This window comes from Capricornis sumatraensis, chromosome 10, assembly GCF_032405125.1.
Source record: "Capricornis sumatraensis isolate serow.1 chromosome 10, serow.2, whole genome shotgun sequence".
In the NCBI taxonomy this organism is placed as follows: Eukaryota; Metazoa; Chordata; class Mammalia; order Artiodactyla; family Bovidae; genus Capricornis; species Capricornis sumatraensis.
The window spans coordinates 19,567,985-19,595,026 of record NC_091078.1 but is presented as its reverse complement, the minus strand read 5'-3'; the positions used below and the strand labels follow the sequence as shown (position 1 = coordinate 19,595,026).

At 48.5% G+C, this 27,042-nt stretch overlaps 1 protein-coding gene across 3 annotated transcripts in view; it reads left to right on the top strand.

Annotated features, from left to right (window-relative positions):
• The first annotated feature begins 22,758 nt into the window (after positions 1-22,758).
• The window catches only part of TSPAN15 (tetraspanin 15), a 56,773-nt gene continuing 52,489 nt past the window's right edge, over positions 22,759-27,042 (top strand). For all 3 annotated transcript variants that reach the window (XM_068982236.1, XM_068982234.1, XM_068982235.1), the window contains exon 1: positions 22,759-22,926. In XM_068982236.1, coding sequence (XP_068838337.1) covers positions 22,831-22,926 — 96 coding nt within the window. In that variant the 5' untranslated portion in view covers positions 22,759-22,830. The remainder of the gene's footprint in view (positions 22,927-27,042) is intronic.

Sequence of the window (27,042 nt, the reverse complement as noted above, 5' to 3'; positions counted from 1 at the left end):
TTTTATGTCTTGGCTATTGTGAATAGTGCTGCTATGAACATAGGAATGCATGTATCTTTTTGAATTATAGTTTTGTCTGGATATATGCCCAGGACTAGGATTGCTGGATAATATGGTAGTTCAATTTTTAGTTTTCTAAATAGAATCTCTATACTATTTTCCATAGTGACTGCACTCATTTACATTCTCACCAGCAGTTTAGGAGGGTTCCCTTTTCTCCATACTCTCTCCAGTATTTGTTATTTGTAGACTTTTTGATGATGGCCATCCTGAAGGTCTCATCTTTAGAGAAGGAGTTGGCTGCTTTCCATTTCCACTCCCCTCTTCCTACTGGGTGGGAAATGGTAACAACAGGAGCTGACAGTTTGAATCCAGAGAGGGCAGCCCTGTGTTATGGCTGGCAAAACCCAGGGTTGTTGCATGAAAAAGAAAAACAAAGCAAAACAAACTTCTCTCTTATTTAAGGCATTGCATGGTAGGCTCTATTACAGCACTGAACCCTTCATGATACACTATCCTTTAAGAATTTCCTTGATGACTCCACAGGTTGACTATCTTTGTTCTATATTCCAGTAGCATGCCTGTGCTTTCCTTCTTGTTAATACCCTGACCCATGCTAAGAAATTCATGAGGCCAGGAATCCTATCTGTCTTCATTATGGTCATATCTTCCTTTCCCTCCATAATGATTGACACACTGTGTACGCTAGATGCTATTTGTTGGTTAAATAAAATGAATGATTGGGCAAACAAATGAATATATTGAAACAGCTTGGGTGTAATGGTAGAAAACTTTTTGCTATAAGCAATAATGACTTAAACAAATGGGGGCTTATTTTCTCACATAACCAGAAGTCAGGAGGTCAGTGATTCCATGCTAAACAGTGCAACAGTTTCAAAGTTCTTTAGGAATTTTTTTTTCCTTGACCTTTGCCTCTTGGCTGTTAGATGGCTCCAACAGCTCCAAGTAGCAGTTTTTTACATGACAGCATTCCCATTCCAGGAAGGGAGCAGGAAGGAAAAGAATTCCCCTTCCAGGCATTTCTCCTTTGTTAGGGAGGGAAATCTTTTTTCAGCACCCTCCCAGCAGATGTCCCTTATATCATGTGACCGGAACAAGGTCACATGACCACCCTTAGCTACATGGGCAGTTGGGAGAGGAAATGTTTTTCATTTTTAAGACCCAGCTGTGTTTTGCTACAGTGGGGCCCACTGAGGCTGGTAGGAAGAAGCCAGTTCTAAGAGCCCATGCCTTTCTTTAGCCAAATGGTCCTTCCATTCGGGAAGTCCCAGGAACCACAGGGTATCATGATGTGGTCACAAATAAGAGCATCATGCACTGTGCTTAATGCTTGCTGGAGAATGTCACTTTCTGCCTCTTGAAATTCTTTCCTCAACACTGACCTTCCCAGGAGCCTGAGCTCTGCCAACAAGCTTACCTGTTCCAGTAAAATCCATTGACTATCATCTCTGTGGTCACAGCAGTAACTGTCCACCCACCACGTGCCCATGTGCCTGAGGACTGAACCAGTGAAATAACCTCATTGTTCCTCCTCCTCCTTGTTTGTCAAATGGGGCTAGTTATCTCATAGGATTGTTGTGAGGATTAAATTAGTTAATACATGCAAAGTGTACCTGGTGCACAGGGCTAAATAAGAGTTTGCAGTTGTCATTTCATTATATCCCAGTCTCATACATGAGATTATATGCTCAGAAAGGTTAAACAGCTTGCCCAAGGTCATGCAGCTGGGGGAACCATCAGTCAAGCCTGGTCTGTCTGACTCCAGAGCCCATACCCTTTCTTCTCCGACTACAGGCCTACTCTGAGATAAGTTTCTCCTGAATGTCCCAAGGGTGGGGTGTCTGGCCACAGACACTTTAGGGCCCGGATGGAATGCTACCTCCTTCCAGAAGCCTGTCTGGAGACTTGCCCTCTACTCCTTACTGGCATGTGGCAGCCTTTCTGGAGAACGTGAGAACTGCCACTTGTCTCTTCCTTTGAGGCAGAGAAGGTCAGTCTTGTCCTCTGTTGTGATCATCAATACAGATACACTGTTAGTCCTCCAGGAGCACCTCGTCATGGTAAGGACACTGATGCCTGGGTAAGCTGCTCACAGCAGGTCGGACAGCCAGTACTGACAGAGCCGTGCCTGCAGCTCCCACCGCAAACTCCCCATTCAGTAGCCCCTGCTCAATGCTCCTTCCATGAGGTGAGCACTTTGCAAGGACAGCGGCTTATCCCAAGGAGACCTTATTCAAGTTGGGCCAAGCATGGGGCTCCCTGGGAGATTGTAGCCTGAGCAGTAAAAAAAGATCATCTCTGATTGCTCACCTCCAGCCCCTGTTCCTCCCTGGGCCCAGGTCCTGGGTCCATCTCCTGCATGTGTGTCAACTGACGCCTGAGTGCCTGTAATACAGATAGTGACACCAGAGGGCGACATCATTACTTTAATCCTTGTGAGCACAAGGGCTTCAAGCAGCCTCTCAGACTCAGATGATGAGGAAGATGGTGATGATGATAACCACGGCCAGGGTTAAGATTTTTTAAGCCAAACCTCTTTGTAATAAGCATGCATCACCTCTGATCAGGAGATCTTCCTGCGTGCACCCCCTTTCTCCTGCTGTGTTCTGCATCTCAGAAAACTGACCACGTGCCCCCAGTCACCCAAGCCTGAAACCTGGGCATCAGAGACCGCAGCTTCTACACTTGCTCCCCACCCAGTATCACTCACTCCTGTCCACTCTACATCCTAAATCTTAACCCATCCACTTCTCTCCATTCCCACTGTTTGTTCTCTGCCTCCAATTCCTAGTTCCACCTACAGAGAACCACAGGCTCTGGCCTCAAGCTTGGTGTAGGCCCGTGGTTCCCAAACTTTGCTGCTCATTAGAACCACCTGGGGAGCTTTGAAAATGCTTGCTGCCACATCACAGCTCAGATGAGTTAAGGCAGGAGGCGGAGGGCATGGGTGCCTCCCTGGTAGCTCAGCTGGTAAATTCAATTCCTGGGTCGGGAAGATCCCCTGGAGAAGGGCTGGGCTACCCACTCCAGTATTCCTGGGTTTCCCTGGTGGTTCAGACAGTAAAGAATCTGCCCGCAATGTGGGAGATCTGGGTTCGATTCCTGGGCTGGGAAGATCCCCTGGAGGAGGGCATGGCAACCCAGAATAAATGCTTCAGTATTCTTGCCTGGAGAATCCCCATGGACAGAGGAGCCTGGTGGGCTACAGTCCATGGGGTCGCAGAGTCGGACACGACTGAGAGACAGCACAGCACGGAGGGCATGGGGGTGGGAGCCAGGCATCAGTACTTTTTAGAGATCCCTAGGTGGTTCCAGTTTGCAGTCAAGTTTGGGAACCACTCTCCCCTTGTTCTGAGATCCTCTTGCACATCCTTTCACTGGGGCAATGTCCACTTAGTCTGGCAGGCTTCTTTTTAACATTGCTGCCTCCTGGAAGCCTCCCTGAACACACAGATCTAAGCAACTGCTCCTTCCCAATGTTGACACTTAGCACATTGTGTTGTTATTGCTTTTTCAAATGTCTGTCTTTCCCCCACCTTCCCCCACTTACCACCACCTCCTTCCCCACTCAGTGGATATGTGCATGCAACTAATCTTCACAACAAGAGGCAAGTTTTATTAACCTTATGATTTTGAATGTTGCCCAGATTTTAATTTTTGCCATTTATCTGTTTACAGTGTTTGAAGCATGAAGAAAAGCATTTTCTCTTTAAATGTGGATATAGATACAAAGGGGGCTTCCTAGGTGGCACAGTGGTAAAGAATCCACCTGCCAATGCAGGAGAGGTAAGAGACACAGGTTTGATCCCTGGGTCGGGAAGATATCCTGGAGGACGAAATGGCACATAGATGTAAAGATGTCTGTTCTTTGAACTCTTCAAGCCAGTTTTTATCTGTTTCCTATTTGAAATTCCCAAGTGGTGGCTAATAATTACCCAGGGAACTCGAGACTGGGGAAAACACCCTGTATTTAAAACTGATTTGTTATTTCCTGTCGATTATCTGTTGACATTGCTTCTCTGGTGTCCAGATTCAAGAGCTAAAAATGAAAACTCTAGTGTTTGTTTGATGTTTGTTTCTCTTTTAAGGAAGCTGCTCTCTCTGCTGTAAGACTGTAGTTTTTTCTCTTTTTCTGTAGAATTCAGGTATAAATTGACAAATTTATATCAGGTGTATAAGGGTATTGGTTTTGAATATGATACTCAGTGAGCCCTTTCAGTTTGAAAACAAGTTTTTCTTCACAGGGAATTTTTCTTCTATAATTTCTTAATTTCTTATCATATTATGTAAGAATGTAGCAGAACAATTGAGTGAAGAATGACTTGAATAAATAGGTGCTTATTTTCCTTCCCTCACAGGGCTCTGGGCAGGCAGCTGCTGACTTGGGTTCTGTTGTCTGACAGCATCAGGGTTTCGACTGGTATCTCCTCACTTCTCTTGGCCTCTTTCTTATGGTTACAGGATGGCTGCTGCAGCTCCAGGCATCATGTCTGCATTCAACATAGGAAGAAAGGGGAAAAAAATGTGACACTAATTGTCACGCGAGTGTATGTTCCTCGATTCTTTGTCTCGTCACAACGAAGATTTGGAGTGACAGACATTTAAAGTCCCCTTGGTGAGTCACAGCTCTCAGGTCTTGGATAGACCGTGTTATAGCTCTTAGACAAATCAGTGTTACAGCTCCTTTTTATTTAGAAGATAGCAGGAAAATCCATCTTTGAGGCGTGAGGGCATGTCGATGTAAAGACACGAGGAGAAGAGCGCCCCAGCACGCAGGAGAGAGAGAGAGCTGGCTCTGGCTCCTCTATTTATATGTTTCTCTCTCCCTGGGCCTGTCCTATGTACGTTGGGCCAGCCAGGAGTGGTGTTTGTTTTACCTGAGGTCCTCACTCCGGTCCTCGGACCTTCTTTTGTTTCATTTCCGCGGGCTTTTCCCTTCCTTGTCTTGTAGCCACCGCCATATTGGACTCCTCTTCCCTGTTCTACCTACCTAACATTCCCCCCTCAAGAGATGGGAGGCCCAATTCTTTGGGAATAGGGGCGTCGAGGTCTTTCTGGCTACTTCCTGCTGAACTGGGGCAGCGAGGGGTGTTGGGCCTCCCCCTCTTGCTAGTCTCAAGCCTCAGAGTCCTTATAGCAGAGTCCATCTAAGGGTGTGTGATATTTCCCATGGTCGGCTGGAGTTTTACATCTTTGTGGAACTGGCACTGTATGTTGTAGCTGGTTGACCTGGGCAGAGACAAAACAGGTTAGACACCTGAGAGTACATGGAATAATCATAAGCATCATCAATATAGCATAACAAGGACTAGTAGGGGCATTAGTCATTTTTAAATTCACATCGCCAGGATGGCTCAAGTCCCTCCTTGTTCAGGGATCAGAAGATCTATCTCCTGTCTGTTTTGGAGTACAATCTCTGTCAAGCTGCGTGGGCTCTTTAGAGCTATCCTGAGAAATCTTATCCCCAGAAACTAGATTTTGGGGGTGCTCATTAGAATGGCACTCATTGGTAGTCCTGAAGAGGTATCTGAGATATCCCAGGGGCTCACAGGTGTATTGAGTGTCCTCTTCTGTCTTCTTCCCTGGCTTGACTCGTGAGTAGTGAATTCAGGAGTCGTGTCCTGGTACCTTGACTGTTGCGGGTAGAAAGTATTACAGGGTAGGGGCCCTTCCATGTGGGCTGGAGTTGAGCTTTTGGGAACCCATCTTTCCAGACTTTAATTAGGACTTGAGTCCCTGGAGCATATAGTGTTGACTCCTTAGAATCTTTTGGGTCCTGGTTCATACCCCACAAGCGTATATCCTGTTGGAATTGCCCAGTGGCCATGGTATAAGACTGGAGGGTCTGAGCCTCGGATCTAGGAAGAGGTCATTGACATAAACGAGAGGTCTCCCATATAGCATCTCATAAGGACCAAGACCCAGCTGTTCCTTAGGGGCAATATGGGTGCAGAGGAGGGCTATCGGTAAAGCCTCCTTCCATCCCAGGGAGGTCTCCTGGGTTATCTTTTTTATTGCTGATTTCAAGAATTGATTGGCACTCTCTATTTTTCTCGAAGATTGAGGCCTCCAGGCACAATGGAGATAATAAGTAATTCCCAATGCTTTTGAGACCCCTTGGGTGACCTTAGAAGTAAATGATGTCCCATTGTCACTTTGTAATGACCTGGGCAGACCAAATCTTGGAATGATTTCATGGAGCAGTTTTTTTACCACCTCCTCAGCTTTCTCAGTCTGGGTGGGAAAGCCTCCAATCCATCCTGTGAATGTATCTATCATGACTAATAGGTATTTATACCCTTGAGAAACTGACATCTGGGTGAAGTCCATCTGCCAGTCCTCTCCTGGGTAGGTCCCACGTCGTTGGACGGGGTGGGCCAGCTGGGGTCTTCGAGCTCCTTGGGGGTTGTTTAATTGGCAAGCGGGACAAGAAGACACCACCTGTCTTATAGTTGTTTGGAAGCCTGTTCCTCTGAAGGACCTTTCTAGTAATCTTTGGAAGGCCTTTTCTCCTAAATGAGTAGTGGCATGTAAGGAGTTAACCAACCTCCATTGGAGGTTCCCAGGCAGAAAAAGGAGTCCCTCCGTTTGGAACCACCCCATATGATCTTCTTGAAAGCCCTTGCTTTAGCTTTAAGAGTCTCACCTTCAGTATATGAAGGAGTTTCTGGCAAATTAGTCTGTGGAACTAAGGGGGCAACCCCTATTAGGTCATGGTTCTGTAATGCTGCTCTCTTAGGTGCCTGATCAGCTGCTTGGTTCCCTCATGCCACTTCTGTGCTCCCTTTTTGGTGTCCTTTACCGTGGGAGACTGAAACCTCAGTGGGCAGATGGACTGCCTCCAAGAGTCGAAGAATCTGATCACCATATTTGATTGGGGACCCTCGGGTGGTCAAGTGGCCCCTTTCTTTCCAAATAGCTGCATGTGCATGTAGCACCAGAAAGGCATACTTGGAGTCAGTGTAAATGGCTATTCTTTTTCCTTTTCCCAGCTCTAAAGCTCGAGTCAGGGCTATGAGCTCAGCTAATCGGGCTGAAGTACCTGGTGGCAGAGGCTTAGCCTCTATGGTCTCAAAATTGGAGACTACTGCATATCCATCTCTTCTTTTTCCATCCAAGACAAAGCTGCTTCCATCAGTGTACCAGATTTCCTCAGGGTTGGTCAGAGGATCTTCTGACAATCCTTCTCGGGGTTTTGTCCAGTGGTCCAAGGTTTCTAGACAAGAGTGAAAGGGGAGAGAGCCCTCGGGGGTAGGCAGGAGGGTGGTTGGGTTAAGAACCTCACAAGGGGATATAGTGAGGCCTGGATTTTCCATCAGCATTACTTGATATCTAAGGATTCTTTGATTAGACATCCATAAATGGCCTCTCCCATTTAAGAGTTGTTTTACTTGGTGGCTGGTAAAAATAGTTAGTTTGCCCCCAAAGGAGAGTTTTAAAGCATCTTCTAGCATGATTGCAATAGCTGCAAGATTTCGAAGGCAGCCTTGGGTAGTTGGATCAAGCTTTTTGGATAAGTAAGCTACAGGCTGGCGCTCAGATCCCAACCTTTGAGTTAACACTCCCAAGGCTATTCCCTCTCTTTCATGGACATAAAGTTGGAATGCTTTTTCTGGGTCTGGCAACCTCAAAGCAGGTGCCCGAGTTAAGGTCTGTTTTAGTGTAGCCTCTGCCTTCTTTTGCCGAGTTCCCCATATCAGTGGGATTGAATCATCTCGTCCCTTTAAGCTTTCATATAAGGGCTGGGCAATTAGACCATAGTTGGGTGTCCAGATTCTACAATATCCAGTTAGCCCCAGGAAAGCTCGCAATTGTTTTCGAGTCATGGGGGAGGGCAACTGGAGGATTTCTTGTACCCGATCAGAGGACAGCCTCCTGGACCCGTGTATAATCTGAATTCCCAGGTAAGTGACCTTTGTCTCGACCATCTGTGCCTTAGCACAGGAGACCTTATATCCATTTTCTGCTAAGCAGTTTAGAACCTGAACTGCATGTTGTTGGGCACTTTTCTCATCTGGAGAGCATATTAGTAGGTCATCTACGTATTGTAATATTTTCCCATTAGGTCCCAGGTCCAGATCTAGGAGATCCCGGCTAAGGGCCTGTCCAAACAGGTGGGGGCTATCTCTGAACCCCTGAGGTAATACTGTCCAAGTCATCTGTTGGTGTTTTACTCCTGGGGCCTCCCACTCAAAGGCAAAAAGATATTGGGATTCTTTAGCCAGCGGTATGCAAAAAAATGCATCTTTGAGATCCAAGACTGTAAACCACTTGGCACTGGGTGGGATTTCTCCCAGGATTACATAGGGATTGGGTATTGTGGGATGGAGGGGGACTACAGCTTCATTTATGATCCGGAGATCTCGAACCATTTGCCAGGTTTCGTCCTTTTTCTTTACTGAGAGGACTGGGGTGTTACATGGTGAACTGGTGGGGACCAATAGCCCACAGGCAAGGAATTTATTTATTAAAGGCTGTAGTCCCTCTTGAGCCTCTTTTGAGAGGGTATTGTTTCCGGTTAGGAAACCGAGTGGGATCTTGGAGGACAATGATGACTGGTTCAGCTTGGTGGGCTTGTCCAGGAATCCACTGTTCCCACACTTGGGGGTTAATTTTGTCTTCCCATAGTTTTTGGTCCCTCTCTGTTGAAGGTGTAGTGGGTTTTTCAGTAGTAACCAGGAGCCGCAGGGCTCTAGGGGCTGAAAAACTTCCCATCACAAGGGTGGTCCCCAGTTTCGTGAGTATATCTCTTCCAATAAGAGAGTAGGACACTCAGGGACCACTAGAAACTGGTGGGAAAATATTTGTCCATCTTAGCAACAAAGAAGTGCTCAGGTGAATCTTTAGCACCCAAAATGGTACAGGTTTGGGAGGAGAAGGGTCCGGAGTAGGAGATCAAGACAGAGTAGGTAGCCCCTGTGTCAACCAAGAAATTTTCAGACCTACCTGCCACATCCAGTTGCACCCTTTGCTCCAGCCCCGTGATGGTTATCTGTGACAGGCGGGCTGGCTGGAGCGGGCCGCTTCACTCCTCTTGAACCATCATGAGGGTAGGCTTGGCGCTTGACCTTGAGGCTCTTGGGTCCCGAGGGCAGAGTGCCACCCAGTGTCCCAGTTGATGGCATTTGTGGCAAGCTGTTTTAGGAGACTTGTCATGGTTTAGACACTCTTTGGCCCAATGCCCCGCCTGTCTACAGATCAGGCATTTGTCTTGTGCCTGTCCTTCAAGGACTCGAGATTTGCCATAGGGCTTCCCTGGAGGGCAGCCAGCATCTGGGCATGCCTTGTCTCTTTCTTTCTCTCCTTCTCCTTGGCCTTGGGCTCCTTCTCCTGTTCTGTTATAAAAGGTATTGGTGGCTGTCTGGACCATCTCATCTAAAGAAGCAGCGGAGTCCTGCTGTTGTAGCTGTTGTACCTTAATTCTGATATCTGATGCACATTGGGACAGGAATTGGTCCTTTAAAATCACCTGTCCCTCGTAAGAGTCCAGATTGGTAAACTTTTGGAGTGCCTCTTTTAGCCTTTCCAGAAAGGCAATGGGGTTCTCATTGGGCTCCTGAGTTATTGCTGAGACCCGGGCATAGCTAATTACTTTTTGTTGGGCTGCTTTCAGTCCTGCCTTCACACAGATTAGAAAATGATCTCTTCCCCAGATGTGCTCAGGGTCATTATAATTCCAATTAGGATCGGAGGAGCGGACTGCAGTTTCCCCTACTGGGTATCTATCACTGGACACGTGAAGCCCTGTTGCATACCTCTGGGCCTCCTTTAAGACCCTAGTATGTTCAGGGTCAGATAAAGTTTGACTAAATATGACCATGATGTCTTTCCACGTCAAGTCAAAGGCCAAGGTAATATGTTGGAATGTATCTATGTATTTGCCTGGGTCATCTGTATAGCTTCCCAGATCTTGTTTGATCTGTCTTAGTTTTAAGAGGGAGAAGGGCTTATGGAACCGGGTTGGTCCGAATTCTCCTCCAGTTTCAACTAAAGGACATACTTGAGCTGGCTTTTGTAGAGGGGGTGCTCCCGGATATGAGGGCACGTTAGGATACAAGGAAGGAGCACCAGGCAACTCGGGAGCTGTGGGTGGTGAGCCTTCACGAGGGGGTTCCTTCTCTTGGTTGCCTGTGCCTAACACCATGTGCCTAGTGGGCTCACTTTTAGGGCGTACAACAATCCCATATTTAAGACAGTTCCTTCATATCCCTTAGTCGGAAGAAAATTTGGACATGGGGATCTCTTTCAATTTTTATGGGTGGACTTCCTTAGGGGTGAGTCTTTTTGAAGCTTATCTTACCCAGAACTGTTGCAACCTGAGAGCCAGGCGTCTCCGGGTCACGGTGCAGATCTCCAGGCAGGCTGAGGCGTGACAGCCTCCTAGAGATCGAATCCCTGGGCAGGCCGAGGTGTGACAGCCTCCCGAGAATTGGGTCCCTGGGCAGGTTGAGGCGTGACGACCTCCTGGGACCCCTGGGACTAGCGGATCCCCGAGCAGGTTGAGGCATGACAACCTTTCGAGGACCAGATCCCTAGGCAGGTCAAGGCGTGATGACCTCCTGGGACCCCCGGACTGGAGTTTGGGAGTCCCCAAGGTCTCCAGTGTGACCAGTACTAGGTAGGATTAGGGGGTTGGATATTATAGAGTATTTCCCTCCCAAGACCAGTTATTTTCTGGCTGTCTCTCCAGAAGATTGTAGAGGAAACCTTGTGGGTCTGGATGGGACTCAGGAAAAGAGCATGAAACAGGAGGAAAGGGGGCAGAGTATAACCTTTGAAAGAATGACATAGCACAAGGGTATAATGTAAACCAGTTAAAATCAATTGGGTCTAAGATGACAAATCAAATTCAAGTAGACCTTAATCTCCAATCTATAAGCCAACAGACACACCCAGAGGTGGCAGGACAGCTCCAAGGCACTGTGAAAGAGATGGAGGAGTGGGTGGTTCCCCAATGGCTGGGATGATCCTCACACTCGTTAGCATATGAATTTGCCCCTCTAGCAAAACCGAGCCAGGCCGCATTCAATGGCCAGTACCCCGTAGAATGCAGCACTTTTTTCTGAATCTTAACAAATCTACCTCTTATCTATCGCTTTGCCTCTCAATGAATTTTTGTAATGAGACCTCAGAGCCTGAACTTTATTAGTTTTGGCCGGGCTTGAGTCCCGGGAGAGAGCTGAAGGACAGGAGGAAAAAAGCAGTGGGAAAAACATGCCAAGGAATCCCATTCATAGCCCGCCGGAAAATTTGCTAAATATCTGACCGGTGCTCACCGTTTCTTTGGTCTGATCCTTGGCACAGAGAAGAGAAAGGACAGAAGAACCCCCACCGGCTTGTGTAACAGCTACTGGGGCTCAGCAGATAGTGCCTTTGGGACATGCTGAGGAGTAGCCCCTCCAGAGTCCCTCAGTTGTGCCCCCTGCAGCCCGCCTGTTCGTGGGAGGTTCGAGGAAACAAGAAACGAGAGGTTGTAAAGGAATTAAGATTTCGTTAGGCATGTCCCTCAAGCCAGAACAGCGAGGACCTCTTACCTTAACTGGAGGTCTTCTGGGATCTGAGACTGGGCCGCGTGGGCTTTCCGCCGTCCCGGTTTCCAGCACGATGGGCCTTCCCCTGCGCTGGATTTTCTTCGCATTTCGCCTCTACCGCGGGAGCTTCGCTGAGTTGGGCTCTGGCTGTGCTTGGCCTCTTCCACGCGGAGATTGTTTCAGCCAGGTTATCTCCGAGTCACGGCCCCATAGATGTCGCACGAGTGTATGTTCCTCGATTCTTTGTCTCGTCACAACAAAGATTTGGAGTGACGGACATTAAAGCCCCCTCGGTGAGTCACAGCTCTCAGGTCTTGGATAGACCGTGTTATAGCTCTTAGCCAAATCAGTGTTACAGCTCAGTGTTACAGCTCTATTTTATTTAGAAGAGAGTAGGAAAATCCATCTTCGAGGCGTGAGGGCACATCGATCTAAAGACACGAGGAGAAGAGCGCCCCAGAGCGTGGGAGAGAGAGAGAGAGGGAGCTGGCTTTGGCTCTTCTATTTGTATGTTTCTCTCTCCCTGGGCCTGTCCTATGTACGTTGGGCCAGCCAGGAGTGGTGTCTGTTTTACCTGAGGTCCTCACTCCGGACCTCGGACCTTCTTTTGTTTCATTTTCACGGGCTTTTCCCTTCCTTGTCTGTGGCCACCGCCATTTTGGACTTTTTCCCTGTTCTACCTACCTAACACTAATTATATCAGAAAAGACAAAGAATCTTTCTGGATGTCTACGAACCAGAACCGTTTCAAGCAAGGGAAGCTGGTAATAAGTATACTTCACGTGTCCAGCCTCCACAGTGAAGTCAGAGTGGGAAGGAGGAGGTTGGGAACAGAGTTGAGTTAGCAGCAGCATCTACCACATTCGTCCTGGACCTGGCCTCCACATCTCTTCATCTTTTTCTTCTAATCCACCTCTTTGTGTTTTTCCTCTGAATTCTGAGATACTTCTCTCTCTGCCTTTCAGACCATTGACTCAATGTGCAGCACAAACTGTCTCTATTGGATTGTTATATTTGAAAGTCATACTTTTTAGTTTGCAGGAATCTTTTTGTGTGTGCTCCAACTACGTCTTTCCGTGACCCTTTTTTCTCTCTTTGAAGTCCTCTTCTGTCTGTCTTGCTAGTTCTAATTTACACGTTCACCTAGGGCTTCCTCCCGTTGATACTGAGTCCTTTTAAGCAAGTGTGATTTTTCTTTACTTGCTCATATTTTTTTTCCCTTGGTCCCCCTAGGGGTCAGGCTGTTGACATGCCCAGAGCGGGGCCGAGCCAATAAGTGGTGGAAGACACAGCCCTTTCTGCTCTCCTGGGCCTTTGGCAAAGCAGGGGTCTGGCAAACAGTCATTCCTTCACCGCTGTCCACCCGAGGCATCCTCAGATGTTCACTGGCCGCCTGGGATCCACCGGTCCCCCAGCGCAGTTCCCCTCTGGTCCATGGTGGTCAGCTGGGTGGGGCAGGCCCCCCAGGACCACACACAGCTGGAAGGCAGAAGCAGTCCGCTCCCTGAGAAGAGTTAGGGTTCTACTGTGGCGGGGGGGCGGGGGGGGGTTCACCTCTGGGAACCAGGAGTTCCTTTCTACCTCATGCCAAAAGGAGCTGTGCCTTTTTTCCCACCACTGGTCCTTGAGCTGTGACTCTAGAGGGTGGGGCCCCAGACCTTCTCTTGTCCTTGGAGATGTAGGGGCTCCCTGTGGCCTTAGATGCTCTTTCCTGGCTTCCTGGTTATTTCACCCAGAGTGAGTGGCAGGCAGGGGGAGGGGATATGCACTCCGTGCTCGGTCAAGGCAATCTCAGGATTCACTTGAGCCAAGTTTGTATGGGTTATGCTTTTGCTTAATACCTGGGTAGTCTCTGTATAAACAAATGTTATAGTAAATCCTGGTGTAACTTACCTGTTTGCTGAAACAGGCCTGGCAGGGCTTCTCTGGAGGCATTTGGTCAGCAGTTTGAATTAGTGATTTCAAACAGTGGGTGACGACTAGTGTTTAAAGGGAGACCGTAGAAAATACAGGAGCGCGTCCTGCGGCAAAGGTGACTTTGTTTCATGCAGATTTTCTGAGTTGCGTGTTTTGTACACTGGACTGTAATGTAAAATACAGTTCTGCATCATGTTATAAAAAGTTGTTTAAGCCGGGGAATTCCCTGGCAGTCCAGTGGTTAGGGCTTGGTGCTTTCACCAAGTTGGAGTTCAATCCCTGGTTGGGGAACTAAGATCCCACAAGCCACCGGGTGTAGCAAAAACAAAACAAAACAAAACTATAAGCGGTGTTGAATTGGAGGATGTTCTAGGGGCAGTTGTTTTGGCGTCACATGAAAATAAAAATAGAAGAGGATTAGATCCTTTACCAGAAGAATTCCATGACTCCCTCCACCCCAGCTGCTTTTAAACACAGGTTCCTAAGACATCCTGAACTAACTAGTATTTAGCAGCCTAAATTTTCAGTGTTCTTTCCCCAGCCCCCACTTGACCCTCCAGAAGTGAGACTAGCCTGCTTTCTCTGCAGTTCTTGTGAAGGTTTGGGGTCATTTGCTGGGGGCAGAGAGGGAGCCCGCTTTGTTCCAGTGTTTGGGGGGACGACTGAGGAGGCTCAGCAGGAAGCAGAAACCAGCCCTAGCCTGCGTGTAGACTGTAGGGCTGCGTGCCTTTGGGCACACACTCCTCATGAATAAAGCAAGAATTATCTTCCTTGTCTAGTTTTGCACCCAAGGCTATTCTGATGACCCATGGAAAAGGAAAAAAATCCCTCAGTCAATACATGTTTGTAACAGAAAATGGAGTTTTGCTAATGGAAAGCCTTTTATTTTCTCTGAGCCGGACAGAGAGGGACTTGGCAATGTAAGACAGAGAGTAGCAGCCGTGGCTGATGCAAATTGCTCAGCAAACAGGAAAGAGGAAGTTGAAACGGCCTACAGGGAAATGTAGGCCTTAGGAGTCTGCAAGTCTGGGAGAAGGGAACTGGCTCCTCCCAGGACATGTTTTACATTAAATGTCTGTGGGACTAGGTTTCTGGTGGAAGCCCTGGGGGAGGGCGGAACCTGCAGTCTGAACGAAGCTGCAGGCAGAGGTGGCTCATGTGGCCGTGTCCACGTTTAATGAGCAGCTATGTGTGTTCAACACTCCACCAGGCCCTCAGATGCCAATTGGTGAGATGGTCCTTGCTTCATGGTGCCAACAACCATGGGGAAGGAGGGTGATAGCCAAGTAAATCTAGGAGTGGTGAGGGCTCTAATATGTGGGTGAAAGCACTGTGTCAGCTCTAAACTGGGTGGTCTGCCCTTAGGCCTACCCTTGCTGGGGGTCCCCTAGCAGCCAGCACAGGGCAGGATGCTGTGGCTTGTAAACCTTCCTGACATAGATCAGCAAGTCCATGAACGTTTTCTGAGTGTAAAAGCCTTACATCCCTTCCTCAGTAGCTACAGGATCAGGTTCAGACCCCAGTTCTGTGTTCCCCAAGGCCCAATCTTGGTACCTTCTGACTGCACTGGGGGCCCAGCCAGCTCCTCTGAGGCTCCCCTCCCCCAGCAGCACCCAGTCTTCCAGAAGCAGCTGCCCTGCTCTTCCGCATGACAGGTGGAACCACTGCTGCAGCCCTGATGCCCGGGTGCCCGCCACTCCCAGTGAGTCACACAGCCCTGGCCCAGCACCAGTGTACCCAGGCTGCTTTCCCAGAATTCCCGGCCAGGCCCCAGTGAGGTCAACCCCTGCAAGTGGCCAGCTCCGAGACCCTTCCTCTGTTTGAGAGGCCAGCCTGGAGTCTTCTCCAGAAGGGCCCCTCCCCTATGGGAAGAAGAGGTGGGAATGGCATTTCCCCCGTCTGTCAGCCCTTGGCATTGCCTACTTAAAGGAATCTATTAGTTAATTTTAAAATGTACAAAGGGGAAAAGGGGGCTTCCCTGGGGGTTCAGTGATCAAGACTCTCTGCTCCCATTGCAGGAGGCATGGGTTGGATCCTGGTATCCCACATGCTTCACACCGCAGCCAAAGAAAAAATATACAGAAAATAAAATCATAAAATTTGTAAAACTACAAATGACTAATCAACATGTAAAACTACACTTGACTTCACTAATCATAGAGGATATGCATATTTAAAAACTGTTCTTTTCAAAAAAGAACAGTTTCTTTTATTGTGCAATATAACACATATAGAAAAGGGCATTAGGTGTAAATAGACAACTGTGAGCAGGATGCTGGCTTCTTTTAGCTTGAGTTCCTCTGTTCATTTATGAGAGGGGTGGACTGAATGATCTCTGAAGATCCTCCCAGCTTGGCCACTCCCTGAATCACGACTGTCAGACTTGATTTACTGCTAATTTCCTCTCTGGTCTGTGGGGATGGGGTTGATGTCCTAACCACCCTCTTTTCTCATTTGTAATCAGGCACACAAACACGGAGTCAGCCTGCCTCCCAGTGCTGGCAGGTGGCTCCAAAAAGTTTGAAGGAGAAAACCAGCCAGAGGATAAATGCCCTGGGAGGGTCAATGCCAAGCACAGGGTCAGCACCCAGGCTGTGAGGGAAGGGAAAGTCTGTGAGGTCAGTCCTACCACCCACCATGTCTACTGGTCCCCATTGGACTGGGCCAACTGTGGGCAGATCTGACTCAGTTCTTTAGGACCAGCTTTGTTTTAAGTACAATGCTCGATAATTTCATTTGGTTACCTTGTAGGGTCCCATTTCACAGATGGCTTTGGTGTCTGAGGAGGGTAACTCGGGTTCCCAGAGCCTCATTCAGAGTTGATTGGCGTGTGGTAGGGCTGGCATGTAACCCTGCCCCTACCCCAACCCCCCCAATCCTGAATCACTGTTTTTCTCACAGCTGTGCTGCTTCAGGGAGCTTGACTCATCCTCAGCATGTCTCCTTGGTCCCTGTCCCAAGGGATCCCTTAGAATGAACTTTTCCCTTTCCTCTCATGACAGCCTCCAGAACCTGAAGACACTGGTCCTGTCCCCTCAGTGTTTTCTTCCTCTTTCTGTGACTTTGGGGGGCACAGTCTGAAGCTGTCTTGCCCTGGCTACACCCCTCTGAACATCTGTGAGATGATGGAAAGGATGGAAAGAAATAGGATGACCAGTTGTCCTGCTTTTGCACTGGTCCTTCCTAGTTTTAGCACCCAAGCTCCTCCAGTCCCAGGTGGACTGTTATTTCTTGGGACTGTCCCAGTTTTAAATGTCCCACAAACCACTAACAGACACTAGTGTTTGAGATGTTAAAGCTGGTGTCTGGGGGAAGATAGAGGTGTGCAGTCAAATATAGTTGAGAAAAGCTGCATCTCCCTCTTTCTTACTGGAGAGAAATAATATCTGTTCTCATGGTAAAGGCTTTGAAACAGTCCTTCAGCATTTCCCAGACTTATCTGATAGATCCTTTTTAACAAAACACTTATCTCACAGAACTACTATCTTGCAGTAATGCACAGTAATGCTACGGAAAGTTGCAACTCTAACCAGTATTGAACTCAGTATCTGAGCTATGGTGTATTATTCCAGTTGCTTTTTAAGCCACATAGTTAACTCATTTTACTGTAGCGCAGCTGGGCCACATCTGCATTCGGTAGAAAGCACATTATTTGCTGGCTCATAGAGCATTTGGACTTCCCACTGGAGAAAAATCAGTTTACTTCTTTGAACCTCAGTTTCCTTCATCTTTCAACTGTAAAGTGGGATTCATCAAATCAAATTCTATGGGTGGTGAGAAATTAAGAGGTAGTTATGTGAAAGCCCTGATGCTTAATAAATAACTGGTCGGGAATAAACAGAGATCCTTGAGAGTTAAGATGGCATGCGAAGGAAAAGTGGCCTAAATTCTGAGCCATGAGATGGCCCCCAAAAGAGTCACAGAAAACCTGAAGGACAGCAAAAGTCCCTCCTCCAGAAGAAATAAATTGACTCAAACGTGCAGTACTTTAGGGGAAAAACTGGAGGAATGATTTAAATTGATCTGATGACTCTCAAACTTATATCATCTAACTTAAACTTCACTTCTGAGTTCCCTGGACAATTCTACCTGGGTTTTAAGAAGGTATCTCAAAAAATTAAATGGCCAAAGTAATTGATTTTTGACCCACATTCCCCCACCTCCCCCCCACCCCCTGGCAGCAGCATTCTTCGTAACATCCCTCACGTTTGTAAATGGGAGCAAACTTTACCTGGTTGCTCAAAGCAAAAACACTTCGGAGTATCTTGATTTCTCCCTTCCTCACATTCCACACCCAATCTGTCAGTAAACCCTGGTGGCTCTGTCTCCAGGATACATCCCCAGTGCAGCTACCTGTCACCATTCCCAGTGTGCACCACTAGTCCACAGCCCTTCACACTGACCCTGTGCAAAGGCTCCCTAACCAGCCTTCCTCACCCCCAGCCCTGGCCCCCTCCCATCTGTCCTCCATGCGGAAACTGTCTTCTTTTTTTTTTGGTTGTGTGGCATGTGGGATCCTAGTTCCCTGACCAAGGATCAAACCTGTGCCCCCTGCAATGGAAACTCGGAGTTTTAACCACCAGACGGCCAGGAAAGTCCCAGCTGCAACCGTCTAAAATTTAAATCAGATTCAGGATCACGTCCCTGCTAAACACAGTACCCATGGCCCTCACTAAACCTGGAAATAAATCTGAGCTGTTTACAAAAGTTGTGAGGATTCTTCCCATGCCTCTGATCTCTCCCCATTCTATTATATTCTCCTGAGGTCCTTGCACAAGCCACATGGACCTTCTCAAAGCTGCAGCTTCTCTCATGGCCTTTGTACCTGTTGCTTCTCCCACTCAGAACGTCTTCTCCTGCATCTTCAGCACTTGTCAGTACCTGAAATTATCTTTGTCTTGTATTAGTGGTCATACATGTTGCATATCCCCACCCCACCCCCCACCCCTCCAGTGCCTCAACAGAAGAGAATAGGCGCTGTTGTCTATCTTGTTTATTGCTGTATCCCCAAAGCCCTGGGCAGGGCTTGAGTCACAGGAGAAGCTCAGCGTTTATTTGCTGACTGATTTGTCTGTGAGGACTATAGCTAAGATTGTTAGAACTAGAAAAGAAACAGTCCAAACTGATGGTTTCACAGAGGGGGAAACAGAGGAATGGATGCCAACTTATGCCAGCCAGGTTGGTTGTGCATAATCGGTAGGTTTCTTTTTCATAGGCGTAGTGGCCACTAAAGGTGAGATTAGTTATTTCCCCCTACAATCTCCCTGCCAGGTTATCATGAATTAGGTATCAGAACAAACTCTGCTACCCATGTAAGCATACAGCAAGCATTTCGAGCAAGGAGCCACAAGACCAGTTCATACAATGTGTTATTTGAAGTCAGTGAAGCCCCAGTTCCCTGTATCATCTTGCATGAAGAGTCCAATCAAGACAGATACAACAGGGACTTCTCTGGTGGTCCAGTGGCTAAACTCCATGCTCCCAATGCAGGGGGCCTGGGTTTGATCCCTGGTCAGGGAACTAGATCCCACACGCTGCAACTAGGCACTCGTACCACAAGTAAGAGAAGTCTGAGTACTGCGACAAACAGCCGGCATGCCACAATGAAGACCCAGTACAGCCTAAATAAATAAAATTAAAAATGTAAAAAAGACTCAATCTCTTAAAAAAAAAAAATACAGTATCCTAGAGGCAGAATTCAGTTAGCTAGATGGTCACATTAGGCAACCAGAATCCCTCAGGATTTGGGATGCCTCAAGAGTTTAGCCCAGTGCATCACCCTTAAGTAAGATTTTTTTACTCTGAAGAAAGAATCAGTAGTGCCCTCAGTCATTTTAGCCAACCCATACATCTTGAATGCGACAGGCACACCTTGTTTTCTTGCACTTCACTTTATGGCATTTGGAAGATACCGTGTTTTTTACAAATTGGTTGGTGGGAGCCCTGTGTCAAGTCCAGCAGCATCTGCTCACTACATGTTTCTGTCACATTTTGGTAATTGTCACAGTAGTTCAAATTTTGTCCTTATTTGTTATGGTGATCAGTGATCTTTGATGTTACTATTGCAAAAAGATTACAACTTGATGAAGGTTCAGGTGATGATTAGCATTCTTTAGCAATAAACTATTTTTATTTTTTTATTTTTATTTTTTTTAATAAACTATTTTTAAATTAGGCATCGACATTGCGTTTTTAGACATAATGCTACTGCACTCTTAATAGACAATGGTATAAACCTATCTTTTATATGCACTGAGAAACAGAAATTCATGTCACTCACTTTATTGCAATATTGGAATCCTCAACATGAAATATCTCTGAGGTAAGCTGGCAGTAAGTTCATCAAAGAATAGCTCATTTCTAACACCTGTTGTGCTAATTAATAAGCCATGGGTTTCACTGATGCATTCATTATGGCACTCCCTATGCTAATCAGTATTGAGATAAGGAAAGCTGTGGGGCTGTGTTGAGCTGTTTGGGTGTGACTGTGCACATCTCAGACATGGTGGGAGTATTTACACCATGGAAAGTGGCAAGAGTCCCCCTCCGCACCCCCTACCAGAGAGCTAGTTACTTAACTTTGACCTGCATACCACTGGATAGCTGAGTCTCCTCAGGAATGTGACCTTTCTGATAAAATTCTGACTGACCACCTCACCCTCATGACTACCTCTAGACTGGCAATGCCTGCTCTTTAGAAATTACCTGGGACCTTTACAATAATACTGATAACTGATACGCAGGTCCCTGTTGGTGGAGATGCTGACTTGACTGGACTGGGGTGGGGCTTGGAAATCAGGAAACATTGAAAGCTCACCACGTGGTTCTAAACTGCAGCCAGGGTCACACTCATGCCTGTATGTCATATTGGGTTGGCCAAAAATTTCGTTCAGCTTTTTTTTCTGTAAGATATTCGGGAATACGATTTATGCCACATATTCTAACAAAGTTCATGATTGAACCCGGCTTGGCATCAGACCTGCTGACCCGCAGCCAGGAGTTTCTGGCAAAAGGAGAGAAAAACTGGCACTTCCCTGGTGGTCCAGCAGCTAAGATTTTAAGCTCTCAATGCACAGGGCCTAGGTTCGATCCCTGGTCAGGAACTAGATTCCACATGCTGCCACCAAGAGTTCACGTGCCACAACTAAACATCCTGCGTGCCACAATGAAGATTAAAGATCCCATGTGCTGCAATCACCCAGTGCAGCCAAATAAAGGGAAATAATTTTTTTTTTAAGTGGAGACAGTGAAAATACGTTGTCACCGCTTCTGAGATCTCAGTGTTTGCCAGTGTGACTGAGGAGTACCCCATAGCACTTGTGATCAGGTCGGGGATAGGGAGGGACAGCAAACTTGCTCAGGAACTGGGGAAAGGCTGTGCTAGCCCCAAAGAGCTCCAGGCTTCCTCTGCAGGGGTGTCTCAGCCTCATCACTCCAGGGGTCATTGTACAGGGGCTCAGGGATTGCTGAGAGGAGCCACTCAAATGAGTGCATGTCATTAGGGAAGATTTGTAGAGGAGCGAGTGCAGCTAGCTAGAAGGCCAGGACTAAGACAGGGACAACTGAAAGAAAATCCCAGTAGGGAAGGAGGCTAGAAGGTTAACCCCAGGGAGAAGGAGACAGACAACCCCTCCGAGGGCATGGTGCTGAGTCAGTCCTCCTGGGGATGGAGCACCTCAAAGAGTAGGTGTAAGGTGAGGGCTGGTGAGGAAAGTTAGTCCTGTAAAGAGGGGTAAAGAGTTAGCTTCTTCCTCCTTAAAGGACAGAATATGGGCTTCTCTGATAGCTCAGTTGATAAAGAATCTGCCTGCAAATGCAGGAGATCCCGGTTCCACTCCTGGGTGGGGAAGATCCCCTAGAGAAGAGATAGGCTACCCACTCCAGTATTCTTGGGCTTCCCTTGTGGCTCAGCTGGTAAATAATCCACTTACAATGCGGTAGACCTAGGTTTGATCCCTGGGTTGGGAAGATCCCCTGGAGAAGGGAAAGGCTACCCACTCCAGTATTCTGGCCTGGAGAATTTCATGGACTGTATAGTCCATGGGGTCGCAAAGAGTCGGACACCACTGAGTGAAACCATTCAAAGGACAGAAATGACAACTTCTAACCTTGCGGTAGGATGCCTTTGAAGCCCCAGGTTATTCATTTGAAGGTGACCCTCAGCAGTCCCTGGTTCCATGTCTCTATCCAACCTTGCAGGGTTTGCTCCCTTGTACCAGGAAACTGGCTTCCTTTCAACCCCTGGGCATGACATTGCTTCCCTCCCCACCCAGACCTTACTTGCTTCCTTCTACAGTAAAACCGGCAGAACTCTGGGGGCTGGGCCGCCGGTCTCTATCTGTCTCTGGCAGGCTTGGGAATTCAGATCCCGGGAATGGGACAAGAGTGCCATTCCCGAAGTCGCCACCAGGGACCACACCCAGCCCTGCCTTGAACTCTCATATTTAATTCCTGAATGCCACAAACATGGATTGCCTGGTTCCCAAGTCCCCAGATGAGCTAGGCCTGCGGGGAAAGGAAAACAGCAGTGAGTCAAGCAAGGGCCGTGGGAGAAAGACTCACAGCCAGGAAGACAGACTTTGACCCCAGACAGAGGAAAGGCTGGGCGGAAAGAGGCTGGGTCAGACCTGGGCTGTGTGCAAGGGCTGAGGCCCCTGAGTTGGGGCTAGTGGGTGAGGGCTTCTCGGAGGAGGAGGCCATGGGGGCAGGGTTGCTACCTCACCTAGTCCCAGTGAAGGATAGGATCGGGGACTTGGGGGAAAGCCTCCCACTTTTACAAAAGGAACTGTGGGGCCTTCCATGAGGGCCCTCTGCCCTACCCTGGTCTGCGGCGCCTTCCCAGATGCGACCCTCCCGCCCTGCTTAGTCTGAACAACTCCATTTCCTTATTCCATTCATGGCTTGCACACTTAATTGCACATTTTTTAACGCCTTAAGCCATAAATTCCTGCTCTTTCCCCATGGTCTTCCCTCTGGACCGCAGTAGAAAGCGGGCATTCTGTGTGCCCCGAATGAAGCACACTAGCTCTCTCCGTAGCGACGCTCTGCACACTCTCTCCCACGCCCCCCAACGCGCCTTAGCACGGGCGCTTCAAGATTTGCCCGCGACCTGGTTCGCACCACCCTCGCCCCCGCCCCTGCCTTGGCCTCCTCTGGGTCCAGGGCCTCCGCCCCGCCCCAGGCCCGCCCCCTCCCCGAGCGCCCATTGGCCGCTGGGGCTGGCCGGTCCCGGGCCGGAGCTGTGATTGCGGCTCGCCGGTGTCAGTCCCCGAGCGAGCGCGGGTGGCGGGGCCGGGAGCCGGTCCGGCAGCCGCAGGTGGGGCTGCTGGCAGCGAGGGACCCAGCCCGGGAGCCCCCCAGGATGCCCCGCGGGGACTCGGAGCAGGTGCGCTACTGCGCGCGCTTCTCCTACCTCTGGCTCAAGTTCTCGCTCGTCATCTACTCCACAGTGTTCTGGGTGAGTGACCGCAGTCGGGCCCCGGGATGGGAGGGGGAGAACGCACTCCCTTGTTCACCCGCACGATGCGCCGGGGGGTGGGGGGATGGGGGTTGGGTTGGGGGCAGACTTGTCTGCTCCAGGGAGGGGGCAAGAAGCGCACAACTGGATTCTCGTCCCACTTTCCTTGGGAACCAGGAAATTTTGGCTGCTCGAGCTTAGCCTGAATTTCAGCCGCCGGGTGGGGAGCCTTAGAGCTCGTTGGCAAGGGCTACGACGAAGGAGCTCCGCGTGGCTCACCTGTGTGCACCTGACCAGCAGTTTGGTTCTAGGAGTCCACCAGCCTGCGCTGGTGCGGTAGGCTGTGGTTACCACGTTTGGCCGCTCCCGCCCCGCCTGCCGGGTGTTACTGAGTTCGCCTCCCCATCATTCTGTGGAGCAGCGGTCAGGCTTTGTGGTCTGGGGTTGGGGGACCTGGACTCCTTATCCTGTTCCACTATATACCTGCCGACGTCCTCCAGGATGCCTCCCCATTGTGCCGCTGTTTCCTCTAGGGTGGAAGGAGGATGCCTTGTGGGAGGCGTGGTCAGGCGGATTCCACCAGAAGTGTCTGAGGATATCTCCAGCTGCTTTTAGGTGCTCAGATCTTTAAAAAGCCCCTGCACTTTACCTTCTCTTCTCTCCTGTTGGGGGACAGGATGGTTGTGGTTGGACATGAACCAGCTTCAAATCCTGCCACTACCACTTTCCAGCTGAGTGATAGTGGGGAAGTTACTTCCTCTCCTGAGGCCATGGTTTCCTCATGTGCCAATAGAAACAGTGATGATACTCAACTTTCAGAATGGTTGTGGGGATTAACTGAAACAGGTCAAATCCATTGCTTACTACAGGGACCAGCAAAGAGCTCAAGAAATCTCAGCCATTGTTATTATGGACAGGGGAGCTGACCCTCCTGGTAAGCTGACCCAGTAGACTGGGTTTCACTATGGAGATTTCGGACTGGGCTGGGCCCCCTCCTAGAAATGAGGACTTCTTTCTACAGGCCAGTGCCAGCCCTGCCACTCTAGAATAGTTCCCCTGCCCCCAGTATGCCACAGGGCAGACTTGCCCAGGTACCTGACACCCATCCCCTGCAAACACATGAACACTCTGGTCTCTTTCTCAACCTTCATTGAGTCTTTTCTTCTGGTGGGAACTGCGAGATCTGCCATCAGGCTTTCCTTGTGACCCCTCTGTGGATGTGACCTTACCTGGTGTCCAGATCCAGATTCTCGATTTGTTCTGTTACTGACTCAATGGGAGATCTTAGGCAAGTCACTTCCCTGTTTGGGGCCTCAGAGCTGTGAGTTGACTCACCCAGCTCCCAGTTCAGTTCTCTGACTCTATGTAATGAGCAAGAGTGATGAGCAGTATGTATGGGGGCTGGAGCACAGACTCACTGATGGATGGTCCAGGGAGGCAGAAGTGTTTCGTTTTGTTTTTTAATATTCTTTTATTTTGGCTGCGCTGGGTCTTCGTTGTGGCACGCGGGAACTTTAGTTGCAGCATACAAACTCTTAGTTGCAGCATGTGGGATTTCCTCAGTCAGGGATCAAACCTGGGCCCCCTGCATTGGGAGTGTGGAGTCTTAGCCACTAGACCACCAGGGGAGTCCCAGGGGCAGAAGGTTTTATGTGAAACTGGGATGGGGATGATCTGAGCTGTCACTCAGCGGTTCTCTCTCAAAGTTACACCAGAATCAACTCAGAATTTTAAAAACACTCTAGATCCCTGGGCCCTGGCGTACATATTTATTTAAACTTATTTAACCTCCCCAGGTAAGTGTATAATAAGCGTTAAAAACTGCCGGGCTAGATGGTCTCATGGGCCCCTTGATTCTGATTCTGGGATTTTTGTTGCCTGCTCCTTGTTTGTCTGGCCTCAGAAGCTCCTTCCCTGGAGGTCGGAGTTGGCAGGGAGAAGGCTAAAGTTGATGGGTGGGGAGAGGGGGAAATAGGAGAAGACCAGGAGTCAGAAGGTGGGGGTTACTTTTTTGGCTTCACTGCTTCTCTCAACATTGTCACTGTCAGTCGCTAAGTTGTGTCCGACTCTTTTTGACCCCATGGACTGCAGCATACCAGGCCTCCCTGCCCCTCACCATCTCCTGGAGTTCTCAAGTTCATGTCCATTGAATCAGTGATGCCATCCAACTGTCTCATCCTCTGCTACCCTCTTCTCCTTTTGCCTTCAATCTTTCCCAGCATCAGGGTCTTCCAATGAATTGGCTGTTTGCATCAGGTGACCAGAGTATTGGAGCTTCAGCTTCAGCATCAGTCCTTCCAAAGAATATTCAAGGTTGATTTCCCTTAAGATTGACTGGTTTGATCTCCTTGATGTCCAAGAGACTCTCAACAGTCTTTTCCAACACCACAATTCGAAAGCATCAATTCCTTGGCACTCAGCCTTCTTTATGGTCCAACTCTCACATCCATACCTGACTACTGAAAAGACCATAGCTTTGTCTCCTAATTTCTTTGCATCTCCATTTTTCCATCTACAAAATGGGTAACTGATATCCTGCCCCACACCTCAATGGATTGTTTTTAGGGTTAGCCATGTGGGGAGAAGGTGACACGTGGACAAACCAAGTGCTATAAAAAAGAAAGTCACACAGTTAAAATGAAACTTGAATTTTCAAGACCCTGCTTGCCACTGTCCCTGCAGCCGTAAGAAAAGACCACTCTCTGGCCCTTGCTCTGTCCCTTCCGGAGCAGGGTGGGACTCAGAACTCAGAATCCTCCCTTTTCAGCCACCTGAGACTGACTTTAAAAATCTTTAACTTCCCATCCCTGGAGGTATTAGTGCTTAATAATCTCCTTATGCATGCCAAGAACCCAGCCACCTGCCAGGGCAACTTCAGGTGCCAGAATTTGACTTCAGGGTGGAGGCCCAGTTTAAGTGATTTGTCTTAGACTGGGTTTCTTGTTATTTGGAAACCATTACAGGAAAGCTTATTAGCTCAGTGCCATCCCTTGGGAGGAGCAGTGGGGCCAAGGGTTACTTGCTTTGTAAGCCCAAGGAGCTAGCATTTTCATCTCAGTTATCTAAGGAGCTAAAAGGTTTACCATAGCTATGCACCTTCCGTAGGACTTTATGCTTTAAAACTTATTATCAAATAGGAAATACAAGGACATTGTACAAAATTTAAACATATGAAAGAGTAATCATCAGTTATAAGCCTTCCTCCAGTCCCTCTCTGGTATGCCCTGTCCATAACTGTTGTGAGTTTCTTTAGCCTTCCTATTTTTTTTGGCCTTGTCTTGTGGCATGTGGGATCTTAGTTCCCCAACCAGAGATCAGACCATGCCCCCTGTATTGGAAGCATGGAATCTTAACCACTGGACTCCCAGGGAAGTCTCTGTTAGGAGTTTCTTGTGATTCTTTTCTGAGATACTATCCCAGGCACAAACATGTTCATGTGTTATATGGCCCCCCCCCCTCCCCGCCCCGCATAAAATAGCATTCTGGGCTTCCCAGGGGGCCCTAGTGGTAAAGAACCTGACTGCCAATGCAGGAGACTTGATAGCCATGGGTTCAATACCTGGGTCAGGAAGATCCCGAGGAGAAGGAAATGGCAACCTGCTCCCGTATTCTTGCCTGGGAAATCCCACGGACAGAGGAGCTTGGCGGGCTTCAGTCCTTGGAGTTGCAAAGAGTCAGACACGACTGAACACACACACACAAAGTAGCATACTAAACACAGTTCTGTCCTTACCTTTTCACTTAAATTTAAATCCGTGTAAATTTTGGAGCTCTGATAGGGGCTGCCTCATTCTGTTTGATGGCTATGTAGAATTTACTGTGGATGCGTGCTAAGTCGCTTCAGTTTGTGTCCGACTCTGTGACCCCATGGACTGTAGACCGCCAGGCTCCTCTGTCTATGGGATTCTCCAGGCATGAATACTGGAGTGGGCTGCCATGCCCTCCTCCAGGGGATCTTCCCGACCCAGGGATCGAACCCACATCTCTTTTGTCTCCTGCATTGGCAGACAGATTCTTTACCACTAATGCTGTCTGGGAAGCCCAGAATTCACTGCAGGCTATGCCAAAATATATTTCATCTGTCTCCAGCTTGGGGACTCAGGACTAAATCTTTGA